This window comes from Ambystoma mexicanum, chromosome 6q (assembly GCF_040938575.1).
Source record: "Ambystoma mexicanum isolate Mex_15411 chromosome 6q, UKY_AmexF1_1, whole genome shotgun sequence".
In the NCBI taxonomy this organism is placed as follows: domain Eukaryota; kingdom Metazoa; phylum Chordata; class Amphibia; order Caudata; family Ambystomatidae; genus Ambystoma; species Ambystoma mexicanum.
In genome coordinates, this window is record NC_090937.1 from 1,451,603,000 (window position 1) to 1,451,619,818 (window position 16,819).

Below are 16,819 nucleotides of genomic sequence, written 5' to 3' on the forward strand. Positions count from 1 at the left end.
TAGGGTTTCAAGGTTGTACGCAAGGCTTATGTGTTGCGCGGCCAAGCGTAAGATGTTTTATGCAGTTTCTAACCTTGTGCATTCCTTTTCTCTTGCAGGGATGGCCTGACAGCGTCTGATGGGGAGCGGCTATCCGAGGACCTGTCGGCGGGTGCCACATAGATCCGTGAGGATACTGGGTGAGAAGACGCCCACGTTTTTGGACGCTCTGAACAGGTGAGGATGCGACCAGACTCTGATGGCTCCGGTAATCAGGCAAGATGCTACACGCTGCAGACAATGGGTTTGCAGAGACAGGTAACAAGCGCTGAAGATGCATAGTTGGAATCAGGTAAGCTGCGCTCCGAGCGATGGTGTGGCTGGAATCAGGAAGGTGCGCGCTGAGCAAGATGTTCCAGAACCTGATGAGATGCGAGCTGAGCTGGAAACAGGTAAGAAAGCTTCAGACGGCAGTAACCGTTACGCTGCACACAGCAGACTACAGCACCTGCATGCGGGTGGGGCTGGTTTAAATAGCCTGGTGACTAAACATACCACACTAATGCTTAAAGGATCCCTTGCTTCTCCAGTACCTTATTCTGACCCAGTCATTTATGCTGTTTAACTCATTAGATGACAACATACACTTCCCCACAGGTTTTTTTAATCAAAAATATCAATTTATTTTCTTACAATAAAAACAATAAAAATACATTCATCATTTTCTCTAATACAAAATATTGCACTTTTTTCTAAGACCAATTATTGCACATTTATCACTGCTTTTGGCATTATTGAACCCAGAACAACATACATAACACTCTGTTACCTAATACATAGATTCACTGTTAATTAGTTCCTCAAAAAAGACAAGCTTTTCATTAGCAGTTTGTTTTTATATCCTCACCTATCCTAACTGGGTACTCTATATTCCCCAATGCAACGTTCTATTCATTCACACTTATTTCATTCATACATCCTATAGTTCTACAATCCACACTACCCAACATGTTTCTTTCCTTTATAGATTTTCACAATTCCAGGAAATTCTTCAGGGGTTTATTTCGGTATTACAACAGTCTGTTATGTATTGACCATTTGGTCTTCTTGTATTCTTTAGACTTCTTGGTCAAGGCTCTTATGTTCAACTCCCATCAATTTCATATCTGGGCCAGAGTTCCAAAAGGATATCTCTTAGCTCTGGTATGCAAGTTGTTTATTATCATCCATCCAGGTTTATGTCTCTGGGCGCTCCTTTCTTCATGGTACTTGTTAGATTTCTGTATTCATCTTAGTTGTGTGCTCCTATTTTTTCAGTCAACCGCGTTGACAGTGTCCAGCTAGTCCTGGCTCCCCAAGGCTCTTTGCTAGAGGTAGGTTCCTCCTTTTATTTTTGAGGTCGCAACCTTGTCCCGGGTTCCCACGATATATTTAATCAGCTTCTGGGATTCCTATCCCAGGCAAACAACCATTTCCATCTCGAGGGCTGGATCGCTCCGTCTTGTGGGTCGCTGCCAGCGTTCTATCGCCTCTGTCGGCGTCTGTCGATTCTTTTTTCGACCGGAAGGACTTGCCCGCATCTCAGCTGGTTCCTCTTTCCCAGCCACTCTCCTTTATCCCCGCCTTGTGGTTCCACCTTGCCACTCCCATAGACTTCTGCACGTGCCCTCCATTGCTTCTTAACGGCCACACCCCGGCCTGTATGCACATGCCCTAGACAAAGTGTGCAGAGCACATTTTCCTATGAGCCTGGCGCCAAAGGCGCCAGAACTGGGTCCATCTGGACCCTTTGGAGACGAAGGGTAATGGCCCTCGACTAGTGGCCATGACACCGATGTGCCGGAGACCAGCCAGGGACCCGGACAAAGTTGATGGAAGAGATACAGAACGGGGACGTCATATGACAATCAAGTGACCAGGCAGTGATGGGGACCTCATGCTGCACTATTTGGTGACAATGGAATGTAATGGCTGTATATAAGTTAATAGTGCTGGAGCAGAACGGAGACGATGGACAACCGGTATAGTGCACGCGTACGCAAGCACTATACCCCACCTCCCCTTAGGTAGTTGAGGGCCGAGATTCAGGGCCCGCCCGTAGGGTACCAGGAAGCCAGTCTTATGACGAGGTGGCATGGAGCGGAAACAGAATTATCCCAGCATGCATGGCATGGCATAGCGGGAATAGTTATGTTTGAAGTGGGGTGTGTGTAGGTGGGGAGGGTGGGATGTAAATGGGAACCTGTTACGGTCAATAGCGGATTACACCGAACTCCTGCTCAGGTGGGCTACAGGCTGGTGGCCTATCTAACTCTCCGACACACAATAATGGCTAACAGTCCGAATCATGACTTAGAATGTGAGGTCTTAATTGTGTAAAACGAAAGAGTGATAATGTATATGCGAAGGAACAAGGTTGGGACCAAGCAACTACAAGAAACACACAGACGGGCAGAGGCAAAAGAACTTGGAAAGGGCGTGGGGGTGTGTGATGGTAGGCTCAACGTATTCGACATACGCGAGAGCCCCCAATATACCATTCAAAGTATTGACAATGAAAACTAGGTCGGATGGTGCATGGGCTCCTTGAAAACTGCGAGGTCTGTGTAGTGAATACGTACACCCCCAATCATGACGCTACAGTGTTCTTTAAATCATTATATGGGCCCATACAGAAACAGCACTTTGATTTGGGGAGGGGACTTCAACTGCACAATGGACCCAGTTTTGGATAGGTCTGACACCAAGCATAAGCGCCCATCCCCCCAGGCTAAGGTATTGAACTTGGTAGTAGACCACTTCCACTTACGCAAAATATGGCAGGCTGAGCATGGGGATGCGAGAGGATACTCCTACTATTCTGCGCCGCATAAAGTGTACACCAGAATAGATTATATGCTTACGGGGGAAAAAGCAGTCCAGAATTCTCAGAGATGGAATATCTGGATAGAATAATGTCGGACCACTTGCCACTGGTGGAGAGTATCTCCCACTAGACCACCGATTCCCACGTGGAAATTGGGAAGCGAATGTGACAGGACACTGCATTCGCTGAACATGTCAGGAAAAACACTGTCGAATACATAGAGATAAATGAAGGGAGTTTCCCAAACGTGGGCACAGTCTGGGAAGCATACAAAGTGGTTATCAGGGAAGTGATGATACCGTAGAATTAGAGAAGACAGAGAGGTAATTAAAAAGGTGGTGGGAGGAGGAGGCAAACTGGCCTAGCACAATGGGATAGGCTTGGGAAGTTTAAATATGCAAAGTATTTAGAGATGAGTCATACGCAAAGGGATAAGCCGGCAAGGACGCTGGCATGGCTGTGTGTCACGCCGCGCGCTCGCTCGCGGGCGTCGGCGCCACTTACCTGGGTCCCTGGTCCACGGCCACAGCGATCTCCTCCTTCTTGGAGGCTGTACCCGCGGTGGCGACTCTCTTCACGCCGACCCGCGGTTCGGATGGGCGCCGTGGACGCCACCATCTTGCGAGGATCTGCGCATGCGCGGATCGTCAGTATTCGACGTCCCGCGCATGCGCAGCATCGGAACATGCGTTCCAAGCCTCGTTTTGACCCCGGACCATAAATAGGCACCGCATACACAGGGACAGCGCGTCTCAACGCGGTTGTTACTGTGTATGCGCTGCTGGAGCCCTGGTGCTCGGTTTTCAGTCCTCCAGTTTCCAGGTCTACCTGTTCCTGCTCAGTCCTGCCTCTTCTCTTTACTTCTTCTTGCTTCCTGGTCCTCCTACCCTTTCTTCCCTTATTTTGTTACTAGCCAGTCCCTGGTTCAGGGTGGAGGAGGTTAGTCTGGGTTCCTAGTTGTAGGGGGGCCCCCTGTCAGTACTGCTTCTTCTTGCAGTTTGCCTTCCTTTGAATGTCTTGTGCCCTGCCGGTACCTGTGCCTTACTGCCTTGGAAGTTCCCGAGTTCCTCCCCGTTTTCATCGGTGATTTCATCAAGCCTTCTCAGCCAGTGGAAACACTGTCCCGACGTCACGCTAATCCTGAGAAGTGCCACCCGTGGCGTTGGGAGTTGGTTCAGTGCCGTCCTGTCATATACCGTCAGGAAGGGATTGGGCTAATTTCTCGCGTTACTCTTTCATCGGCTATCAAGACTTCGACAGACTGGCAACCTCAACTCCACGGTCTACAGGAAAAAGAGGTAAACCACGATCCCGTGAAGATTCGTTTAACACTGTGTAAATGAGAGGTTGCCAGGTCTCTGATTTGCTCCATTAGGAACGCTGAGAAGGAGGAAGTGGGTACGGATTACTACAGAGCGTTGTACGCGGCCCCTCAGAGCAGCACGGAAGACGACATACAGGTTATACTTACCCAAATAAACTTACCCAGCTTAGATGCTCCCCAAGCGGAGGTGCTGGAAGCCCCCATAGGTGGAGGTCCCTATTAGATCCCTGCCGACGGTTAAAGCACCGGGAACGTACGGGCTCCTGAGCGCGTTTTATAAAGCATACTCGGGTATATTGGTGCCACTGCTCGCTAGGGTGTATAATAAAGCGTTTGAGGACGGCGTCCTGCCTGCCAACCTGAGAGAGGCCCCGATTGTGACACTGCTTAAACCGGAAAAGGCGAGCACGGGTTGCGGATCCTATAGACCCTTGTCCCTATTGAATCAGGGGGGTAAGATCCTCAGAGCTATCTTGGCGAGCAGACTTCGGCGGGTGATTCACATGTTGATCCACTCCGACCAGACAGGGTATGTAACTGGGAGAGACATCTCGGAGAACTTAAGACGGCTCCACCATGTTATTTACAGCATGGCAGATAGGAGGCGACTACGCCCTGCAAGGGCCTTAGATGCAACGAAGGCATTTGTCGCCGTACACTGGGCTGGTTGTATGGCATGATGGGGAAGATGGGAATTGGCCCACTGTATATGAAATGGATACGCTTAATAAACACGGAACCAATAGCTAAGGTTAGGACGGAAAGTGCGTACTCAGCAGCTATATAGAGGCACTAGGCAGGGGTGCCCATTGTCCCCGATGTTGTATATCCTGGCAGCGGAGCCCATGACGGCATATCTGAGGCAGGAATACGGAGATGTGGGCATAGACAGATGGGATGAGACACATGATATCTATGTATACGGATGACGTGCTATTGTACGCGAGAGATCCTGAGGTGAATCTACCATTCATATTAGGAGGTGCTAGATAACTAGAGCAGGTTCAGAGGTATTAAAATAAACAAGGGGAAATCATGTTTGTTTCTGTAGCCACTGCACAGATGGAGGAAGGGACCTCCCCAGTACTCCCTTTGCCCTGGAGCGGGACTTCTTTTAGATACCTTGGTATTATCATTCATCCGGACCCCTCCCAGGAGCACGTAAATAATAACAGTGCGAGCCAGGGCTGGACTAGTTGCGTCCATGGGGTTTTGGAGTAAACTTCCCCTATCAATGATGGGAAGGGAGGCATTGTTATAAATGGTGGCTCTACCACGACTTATGCATTGATTTGGAAATGTCACATATGATATACCGGGGCGCTTCTTCCGGGAACTGGAGAAGTTCTGCAGAGGGTTTCTGTGGCAAAACGGGTGGAATAGGGTAGCCCTGAACACATTGCAGAGGCCGTACGACCAGGGAGGGTTACGAGTACCAAACTTTGAGCTGCATTTCCTAGCGTGTCAACTACATCACCTGGTGAAGTGGATGGCTGGCAAACCCACGATAGAGACGGTATGACTACAGCCCACACTGAGAAGACGACTCTTAAGAGACCTACTCTGGGCTCCTGCTAGGGAGCAGCGGGAGAGCGGTTACTTGGTGAGGCTGGGCATCCTACTCTGGCATAGGGCCTGCAGAGTCGAGGGAATGACAGACCTGCTCTCTCCGCAGACACAGAGTGGGGGTTCTGAAGTGTAGGGCGGATGACAGGATCATGGTATAAGCAAGATGGGAGATGTGTGGTGTGGCTACGGTGGGGTACCCGAGGGACGGTGGAAAAAGTTTGAGGAGTTGCAAGAGAATGCTAGGATACAGACGGGACAGTTCTTGCTACACAATGCCGTCCAGGGGGCGCTGCGAAGGAGATGGCCGAGTGCTATGGAGGGGAATACTGAGATGTTGTTTACAACAGCAGAAGGTGGACACATGGTGTCCAGGATCTATGAGGTCTTGTTGGGCAGCACTGCCTGGAGTGAGCTGAATAATAAAAGTAAATGGGAGAGGATGTTCAAGGAGAAAGAATGGGGAGCAATAAAGCGAGATCACAAAAAGGTGTCCCGAAATGCTAGACTACATCTGATACAATGTATATAGTACAAAGGGCATACCTCACACCAGCTATCTCCACATTCAGAGGGGCTGGGACACAAGTGTGCCCCAAATGCAAGGGGGAGGGAGCGGGGCTCACGCACATGTTCTGGGGATGCCTGGTCGTACAAGGGTTTTGGGAGCAGGTTGCAACCAGGGTAGCCCAAGGGGGCATTGCATTAGATATCACGACGCCGGAAGCCTGCATGCTGGGGAGATATAGGATAAATGTGAGAGACAGGCCACTGAATAAACTCAGAGGACTGATGTATATATTGGCCAAGCGTAGCATAGCCATGGGGTGGAAAGACGAGAGGACAAGTGTATATAGATGTTGGAAAAGTGGTGCACAGCAGAGACGGGCGTGTGGAGAAGGCACTTAAGGCGCAAAATGCAGAGCCTGGGATGGATACACTGCAATGGATAGCGCTGACTGTAACATGGTTTAGGTGCACAGCAACAGGAGGTTGTAGATGTAACAATTGTGATCGACTGACGGATCAACATGCAGGTTGAGGGAGTTGTTAGGGGAGGATAATAGCAAGCTGAATAGATGTAGAAGGTGTTTGAAATGTTGTGTTGGTATTAGAGCATGTTGCTCTATGTGGTTATTGCTAATATATATAAAAACCAATACTTTTTTTTAAAAAACTATTATTTAGATATGTTTGACGTTTGCTTTACTAGGCACTCATATGTTTCATAAATTAACAAAAAAGCAGGAACTCTCACATTAGTATTCGAACTAGTGACTTTACTGGTTGTATGACCTTAAAGGAGTAGGTAATAGCCTACACAAAAGAGGAACAGCGGAGCAAAGGAACAACCAAGACAGGTACCATCTAGATTAAAGTGTATTGAAACAGACTGCAAAATCAATGGTGTTTCTGTTGCAAGAGCACCCATCCTTCTGGGTCACCATTAACTAAAGCAACCTAGATGCGTGTAGAGTATAGTTAAACTATCACCATCATGGAAAGAGATGCCGAGTTAGCCCCCAGATCATGGGTAGGCCAGGGATTAAACAAAATGGGTGTTCGCCCGATGAGGCAGCAGGATCAAAAACTCCAGGGCTGCTCCCCTTTTGGTTTAAGCTGCCCCGCTGTGTGTGATCACTACCCTCCATCTTCAGGCAAGGAAGGGCCACTTCACCAGAGACAATTTTTTAAAAAACACATTAGCCTAACTTAAGGACTTGTAAGACATTATGGAGCAGCCTCCCTCATCAGTGTAAACACTAGTTATTTGCACATGCATAGCTCATGTTACTCTGGAGGACGTATACCTCACTACATTAGGTGCGTGTTGCTGAGATCTCGCTTACAATACTGATAACATGTCCAAGCCTGCAAACCCAGCAACCAAATCAATGAAGAAAGATTGCCACTGCCTACAACACACTGAACCTCACACAGCATACAAAAGAACCAACTCACAGGGAAAGGTCATTTCCTCGACCTCATTATCACCACACTGCCCACCCTTCATCACAGCTCTCCTATTCTGCTCGACTGGTCGGACCATCTGGCAACCCCTTTGAGATTAGTCACACAACACCTCTCAAGCAAACCCATTGGAAACCAAACAAAAATGCCTTCCGGTCATTCAAGAACATCCCCATGGAGGATCTCACAGAAGACCTCACCAAACTCCAGCTGACATGGGCTGATGTACCTCTACGAACCAGAACTGCAACTCGCTTCTCCAAGAACTCATCAACGCCCTCACAAACATCAACCACCATGCCCCAGTGAAAATGCGCAACCTCAAGCCTAAACCTTCAGCACCCTGGTACACCCAAGAAATGAACCATCAGAAAACCAAAGAATTGGCAAAAATCCTGCAGCGCATCCGACTTTGCCCTGCTCAAGGAACTCTGTGCTACACGCAGATGACTGATCATACACTGCCAAGACCGGCTCAGGGGTTGAAATTAGCATGTGTAAAAGCAGCCCCTGGGTCCAGGAAATCACCCGTTATGCTGTAGCTACGTCTCGGGAACCAGCACAGCAGGTCTTACTTGTGCATGAGATGAAAACTAACTGTTTCTCCATTATATAGTATCCAATATGCTTTTTGTCCTTCATTCTCTTTTACACGCATTCCCAATCTTATACAGCTAATATCACATAGCTATGTTTGTATGGCACTATTTGCCTGGGGAGTCGCAAGTAGCTCTTGATAGTTCTTGGTTTCAAGCCAACCAGGCTCCCCTTGGCTATAACCAGGAGATAAATAGCTCCCAGCAATTTTGAACTCTGCAGCTACTACCAAAACACCAGAGCCAAGGCCAACAATGAAAGCAGAGCTCTCTTGAAAGCCATCAAGCACTGCATCAACCCTCTGCACGACCTACCCGTAGCACACTCCAACGAAAGATACCCCATCATCAATTCTTTCTTCAGCAACAAGATCAACATGAACCACCAACACAGACACCAATGCCACAAATGACAGAAAACTACACCTCCCTTCTCGCAAAACCACAACTACCTGGATAACTTTCAAGACACGAACTATGGAACACCTCAATGCTACCTTAGCATCCCTCAAGGACATATTGTATTTGGATGACATCATACTGTAGTGCGTGTGCAAAATGAGCCAGAATACATGGCGCTGATGTGCGGCCATCTTGGACATTCACCACAATGAAACCGCAACAAAAGCCTACATTTTCGTGGGCTCAGCAAGTAACCATGCATTTCTGCAGTGAAGACAAGGTCACATATTTATGTCAGATGACCAAGCCAGGGAGAATACTTGTTGTATTGTCCACCGAAGGAGAAGCCAGAAAGGGAGTCGGAGCGCTCTGCGGGTGCAGTGATAAGGGGTAATGGGAACGAAAGCAAGTAGAGAAGCTGGGATTTTTCCACTTCTAGCTGGAATATTCCACTATTTTTGTGCCTCATGCTTATTGTCTGCTCTTTGGCAGAGGCCATCATGGTAACCCATGAGGGGCGGGGTTCGAAAGCCCCATAAAGAGACAAGGTTTTCCTCTTAGGTCATGCAGTCTCGCTGAGAGGGAGGACGCTCCGCTCCAGAACCCGTTTGGACAAGCAATCTCTTTGCCTACCTGCTGTGGTACTAAGCAGTGTCGTAGTGGTCGAGATGAAGGTGTCTTCTGCAACTTTCTTAACAGTGATGCATTTTTTTCCTTTGTCTACGTATGACTGTGTGTTAATTTTTCTTCATGCATGCTACGAGTGGAATAAAAGGACCTCTAATGTGCCATTTTTATTATATCTACAACCAATGTTTTATGTGCAATTCTTTGCCTATCTGAGACCAATGACTGATTTTGCGAGGGTCCGGGAAGCTTAAGTACGAGGACTCCCCACATGGCCAAGATAAAGCAAAACACATCCCTGCCTCCTTACTCAAGACTCTACCAACTAAAGCATTCCTCCCTTATCAACAGCTTCCTAACTGAAGACACCTTTCCCTCGAACCACAAGACCTGACAAATCTTCCTACTTCTTAAGAAACCAACACTGGACCCTGGTGATCTCAGCAACTACCACCCCATTATCCTAGGTAAGATCCTTGAGGAAGCAGTAGCCACACAACTCCTCAAAGCCAATAACCTTCTTCAGTCCTACCAATCTGGTTTCAGACCCAGATGCAGCACAGAAACGGCTACCATCAGGTGATCGACGATGCCCTTAAAATCCTCGATGAGCACCCTTGCCTCCTAGTTCTCCTTGACCTCTCAGCAGCATTAGACACTAGACCACCAGGCACTCACCGACAATCTACATTGCTGCCTGGGGAGTCGCGAGATTGTCCTCAGCTGGTTCAAATCCTACCTTGCGAACCACCAAACGTTTGGACAATTCCAGATCACCAACTCTACCCATCACCTGTGGAGTCCTGCAAGGGTCCATCCTGTCCGGTATGATCTTCAATATTTACATGGAATCGCTAAGAACCCTCCTCTCGCTAAACAACATCCACCAATATGTAGGTCTACCTCACAATATCCTCCATCAAAGACATCTACAGGCTCAAGGCCTGCCTCACATTGATCCAATTTTGGATGTCCAGTGCTTACCTGAAGCTCAACCACTCCAAGACTGAATTCCAACAACCCAGACATCCATACCTTGCTCTCTGCTATGAACCTTGAGGGATTCACACCCAACTAACTCCATGTGCCAAGTCACGTGGGTACAACATAGACACCTCTCATTCAAACAGCACATTGCAATCAAGACATAAGCGGCCTGGTACTAACTTTACCTATGCAAAAGAATCAAACCCTTCAAAACAACTTCAGATTTGCTGTCCAAGCCTTGGTCCTCTCCCACCTGTATGGCGGCAATACCCTTTTGGAAGGCCTTCAAGCGACTTCCCTAAAATGTGTCCTGCCTGCTGCAGCAAGACTCACTAAATGACAATGCTAATTCGACCAGTCCTCATCGAACTGCACTGGCTCCCACTGCAAACCTGTATCATCTTCAAATCCTGTTATATCATCTACAAAGCTGTCATCCTGAAAACCCCAAGCTACCTCACTGAGAAACTCAGCATCTTCGGAGGCCTGCGATCCACCAAATTTAAGGAAATGTGCAGACTTGAATTATGACAGTGTAGGAAGGAAAGAAACAGAAGACAGGTCTTCTCTGTCTACGCTCCAAGACTCTTGGACCTCCTAGCCATCAGACTTGCCCCATCACTGCTACAGTTCAGGAAAGAGCTCAAGACCCTCCTCTTCAAGGAACGGCTCTTTCTTCCCCCATGATTGTAAAGCGCGTCATAGCTTCCCAAAGCTAGGTCTGCACGCAATAAATACAATAAAAGCCCAGGAAAGGGCAAAACATTTTCTCATCCGAGGATGAAAAAATGTGTCCCTTTTTTTTGTATATGGTTTATTACAAACCTTTAAAAAAAAGGGAGAGAAAAAAAATACAAATCATCCATAAAATGATATCCACATTAATTCACTAAAATCAACACACTCCTCCAAAAAGACCGAACGGGCGGCATATAAAAGAGGTAAAGTATGATCTTGATCTTTCTTTGAATGGCTCACATCATTATAGCGTATCTCAAATAAAGACCCGAAGGATGAAAACAGCTTCTTACAATTCCTCATTTACAGCACGAATGACTAATATTAGAACCAGTGTTGTAAAGCAGGCCAAGCAGCACTATATAAAACATATCAGCTATATACATTATCAGCTTGCAAGTCGCAAGCCCGTTATTAGCCCCCTCCCCATTCCCATTGAGCCCTATGGGGGCTCAAAGGGAATGGGGAATGGTTTGTGCAATGGGGACTTACCGGTCCCACCAGGGTCGGACTACACCGGTAGGTCCCCATTGCACAACACCGGTGCCGGACCAGTTATTGGTGGCAGTCATGGCGCAAATAGCGCCATGACTACCACCAATCTCGGAATGAGGCCCAATGACACTAATGGTGGTCATTTTCCTGCACTGTCTTGCTAGAACTGTTGTAAAACGCAGTGTAGCAGGGTGGAGGGGAGGAAAGGAAGGACCTTGTAAGGTTTTTGATTTGGGGGGAGGGGATGCAGAAAAGATGGCGAGCCAACGGGATCATAGTTCCACTACTTTTTATTTTACACTTCGACCACTGCATGAGCTGAAGCATTCTCATTAGTGTTTAGTAAAGGGAATAATATAACAGTTTTCTAACCGACTTGGAGCCCCTAAATACACAGACAGCCTATAGGCTTACCAGTCTACCTCTGGAGATAAAAAAATATATATAAAATGGCATTATAGGGGTTTGCAGCTAAGTCTGGGAGTGTGTTAAATTAAGTTTATACAGCGCAAAGTAAAGTAAAAAAAAAAAACAAAGATCCGACAAACCAATGTAAAAAAATTGCGTCACTCAAACACAGTGAACACTCGAGGGAATGAGGAATGACTTAGTTGTGGTTTTGCAAAGCAATACATTTAAATATAAGCGGTCTGCTTTTGGGGTTCCTCTCTGTGATTCTAAGGTGTACTTGCTTGGGGGAGTGCTGAACCCACAAGCAGATTCCAGCCCACTGCAGAAAGCCAGCACCGATAATCAGAGCGCCTGAATGGCCAACTAAAAAGAGCATCCCACGTATAGACATCTGCAATGTTGGTTCAAAGAGAGACCCTGCATTAAATGGTATGCGTGTTTACTACTGAACGCCTTACACTTTCTAAAGGCATTCTAGACACACATTAGCATGTATTGCTTCATATAAATCGTTTAAAGATTGATAAAGGCCGAGACACAATCCAGAAGCTGAATAAACACACAGAAAAACGACAGCCCTAATCAGTCAATAGACATGAACAGACGGGTACTGTGCCGCATTGTAGAATGTGGTGGAATTAGAGTCGCCCTGACTGTTATCACGGGTTGCTTGGTCACTCACTCAAATACAATGAATCCTACAAATCTCGCTACCTACCTTAACACCCAGGAGGAAAGAATGGAAGAAAAAGTAAAAGCATTTTGGCACGAGCCCTACATCTTGCATGGGGGATTCCACATAACATCATAATATGTTTTGTCTTTTCAAAGGGTTGGTCTCTATCTAGTTCAAGTGCAGTGTCTCCATGGGTTTGGGGGCTTGAAGCAGGTGGGTTCGAACACAAATGACACACCTTGAGAGTGGGGTATTCCTGCACCTTCAGAGCCATTGAGAGCTGAGCAGCTGATTCCTGCACCGCCATCTTGGAATGGGAGAAGACGCTCTGACAGTGACTACTACCCATCACAGGAAACGACTTGACGATAGACTTGCATGCGTCATGTGACATAAACGTAACCGATTCGTATTGCGCATGTGTAGCTTCCACAGACCTAACCCACGCCTTCTACGCTCAACACTGACTTCCTGAACGAACGACCCCTGCCTTTCTATTGGCGAACCCCTTCATACGGGGCGGAGCTATTAGAGAAGAGAGAAGAGAAACGAGTGTTTTATTTAAGACGGTGACAGCGCCATATGTGAGCGTAATAGAGACCCCCACTAGTTCTTCAGAACCCTCCAAATATTTTGCCGTTCCTGTGACTTCAACGGGCTTACACTGCAGTACATTTGTCATTACCCTCTTTGGAGACACAAAGTTGAGAGGCATTGGACAGATGGAGAAGGCAGTGTTTTATCTAGACAGACATTGCCGGGGAGCAACAGACAAAACTAGGAGGCCACCATGGCCAACGACCAAAAAAGGGCTGATTTCAAAGTACAAAGAGTATGTATTTGTGAGTACCTCTACATTTAGAATACACTTGACACTGAATAGAGTAATAAAGAATGTGTATAATTTTTCTGTGAGGGATGTTTCCCTCTCACTTTGCTGACGATGCAGTCTGTGCACACATGATCAGTATTATAATTCGAAATTAATCAAACGTCACCATATGTGAGTGACACTGATAACTGTACCTGACCTCCTTTTTGCCAGAATGGATAAACAACAGTCTAGTACAATAATGTACCCAGGTATGTTATATGATAGAACATTTAATAATGGTAGGGAGAAACAAAGTTAGGGTGAGGGATAGATATGATGCACAGAAAGGAATGAGAACGAAAAGGTAGTGGACCTATGTGTACAATTGGACCAAATGTATCATGGGACTCAACTGTATTCCAAAGGGCGCAGCCCAATGCCACGAGGAGAGATAGAGAGATGTTTTTTTTTTTTGTTTATTTCATTTAGTTTGTACAAAACCTTTTGAAAAGAGATTTCCCATGCCCCTCTCACAGAGTGTCGGAGAAGTTCCATGGTGTCAACAAGCCGCGAAGAGTAGCTGCTGTGTGGGGCTACTTAAAATCAGGTAGCAGCCGCTTCTGGACTCTCAGATCCCATTCGTTCGGCAATGTCCCAGGATGCTTTTTTATCCTGTTTTCGCCTCACAGCTTCTCCGACACACCATCGTCTTAGGCCCCGCTGTTTATCATCTTTCTTGTCCAGCTTTGAGTAGTATTTCCAGTTTTTGTAGAAAATTTGTTAACCCAAAGATTTCTTTTTCCCTGGGGTTGTGGAATTTGCGCCATAAATCCTCTCCACATAAAGTGTCATACTGCAGTACCAAGCTTCCTAAGTGAACAGATCTGAGATCTTTCAGACTTTCACAGTACAGTGTGAGGTGTTTGATAGAGAGATGTTGAACCCATGTCCAAGAAAACAGACGGCAAAGCCATTAGGCTTACTTTCCTAGGCCCGCAACAACATTTGGGAGGGGTTTTATGTCAGAAATCCGAATATACCAAGTTTGCAAGCAAAATAACCTCACATTTTTTGGCTTCCTCGTTGTTACCAAAACCCTAGGCTTGTGTACAAAGTGCTTAATGACAGAAAGCCTTTCTATGGCCAGAATCTGAGCTTTCCACAGTGTCATGGTGAGCCAAGGCATGTAAAAAACACATTGTGCAAAGCACGTCTAGCTGCTCCCTTAAGCACAAGCAGCATGAATGGCCAGGTTCTATATGTGGGAAAGCTGGAAGGAAATATCAAAGCATTTAACCAAGGGTGGGATTTTGACCATGGCTTCTTGGGAGCAGAAGCCCAACCGGCCTTCCTGGAGGTTCCTGAGTGCTGCAGGGACCTTTAAGGTAATCGTTATATTGGCGTATGATGCAGAAATTCTCTTAGGCTGAGGCGTGGCGCTTATGGGAGTTAAGTTCCATAACCCAGCCTTTGACTAACCTTCTCACCCTGGGCTGCAGTTACTGTATACTTTTAATAGAGGGCATCGGGCAAATGTTAGGTCAAAACAGGAGTGGATGACCTAGTTAAAATATTACATTTCCATGTCTACCTTTTGTTTTTTTGTTTGTGTGCATATTCAGGGGGTTGCTACCGGGTATCTTGTGGCTCCTTCAAAAGCGCTTGAAAATCAGACATTTAAAGCAAAACATTATAACAAAACCTCAACATAATATAATATGATCTAACCAGGTCATTCATTCCTTTTGGAGGATGGAGAGAGAATATGATGTCAGTTTTACATCATATCTCCACCCATGCTCCAAAAGGAATGAATGAGTACATACAGTAGCACTCAGATTCTAGTTAATATGAATTTAGCTTTGGGAAAATAACACTTTGATCCCAGCACAGCAAGACATTACAAACATGTTTCTACAGCATAAAACATGACTCTGCAAGATTCAAAGAGGGCCCCACGCACGAAGCAGACATGAATGTTTCTGCACCACCCGAAAGCCGCAAAAAAAAGAGCCTTCACTGCAACAGAGAAGAATAAAATTGAACCTGTAACTCCTCCACAGCTGGATCCTTTTCTGTTACAGAGTGGACCGGTGCAATGGGACACCTCTGTCGCAACACCGAGTGGTGACGGTCCCGAGTGCCACCCGCGTGCCTGAGGGAGCGGTTCCCACTAGCAGGAACCCAATAACGCGGGTCGCCACATGTTCGACTGCACTGATTGAACTGGCAACTGGGCCCTCGTGTTTGAAAAGGGTAAAATGGGGGTCGGGGGATCTGGCACTGATGAACTTGGAGTGCTGAGGGTACAGTAGCCTGGAGCAATCTTGTAGCATGCAGCACATCTAACTGCTACCGGGAAGCACAGCGCTCATGCTGTACTGAAACCAAGCCGACGTCTATAACTATACAAGCAAGGATACCGAAGAACGGCACTACAACAGCTGAGTGAAGGGAAGCCCCAGCGGTAGACTGGATTTCTAAACTCTGCCCTGGTGGACAGATGTTTATGAGGCCACCCTTAGCAGATGAACAAGGGACACTTTTGGGAGGTTAGCCAGACCAATTCACAGTAGTAGTATTTTAGAGTCTTGCTCTTCATGTTGTACAAATAAGAACGATCCTCTCTGGCTGCCAGGACACCCTAAGGAGAGACAGGGGGGCCGATTGCCAGAGAGGCCAGCCCCCGAAGGAGAAAAAAACCCTGTAGGGAAAAAACCTTTCCATAGTCTGGACCCAATACAGAACAGTGAGGCTTGAGGCCAGTTGAGGTAGGTGGCAGAGGCTTCCAAGCAGGCTCTGCAACGTGAACAGAGATGTAACCAGCAGCTGAGCAGACGGAGGTAAGGCAGAGGATTCCCCAAGATAGGTATTGCAGCGAGTGCTGAGCAGAATAGCAGCTCAGGACAGGAAGGAAAGATGCAGAGGAATGTGGTGAGGCAGTGACAGCTCTGATGGGAATCAGCGGTAAGGAGAGACACAGAGTAGTAATACGATGAAAGCAGACAAGCGTTACAAGGAAACAAAGTTGCAATGCAAGGAGCCTGCATTGTTTTCTGTATTTGTTTGTGGATCCAGAAGCTCTGCCTCTGCTTACATGTGCTGTGTGATTGGCGTGGCGACCATCTTCGGATTGACTGAAAAACACCCCTGAGAAGACAAAGTGGCCATTGAAAGGTTGGTCACTGCACATCGTCGCCGAGGACTCAGCCAGCTACGATTTGCCTTCCAGTGATGCCAGAGGTTCCAAAGGTGATGACGGAACGTAACACAGTCAAGGCTAAGTCTCAGGGGGAGTGAGGGTGATCAGGAGTCCCCAATGAGCACACACAGTGAACCACCAAGAATTACTATTAGACAGAATATA

At 47.0% G+C, this 16,819-nt stretch overlaps 1 protein-coding gene across 4 annotated transcripts in view; it reads right to left on the reverse strand.

Annotated features, from left to right (window-relative positions):
* MAEA (macrophage erythroblast attacher, E3 ubiquitin ligase) overlaps positions 1–13,108 on the reverse strand; it is a 1,045,966-nt gene extending 1,032,858 nt beyond the window's left edge. For 2 of the 4 annotated variants that reach the window (XM_069632158.1, XM_069632157.1), the window contains exon 1: positions 12,877–13,030. In XM_069632158.1, coding sequence (XP_069488259.1) covers positions 12,877–12,987 — 111 coding nt within the window. In that variant the 5' untranslated portion in view covers positions 12,988–13,030. Of the gene's footprint in view, positions 1–12,876 lie in introns of all 4 variants that reach the window. The other 2 variants (XM_069632159.1, XM_069632160.1) reach the window with 2 other exon arrangements.
* Positions 13,109–16,819: the final 3,711 nt, after the last annotated feature.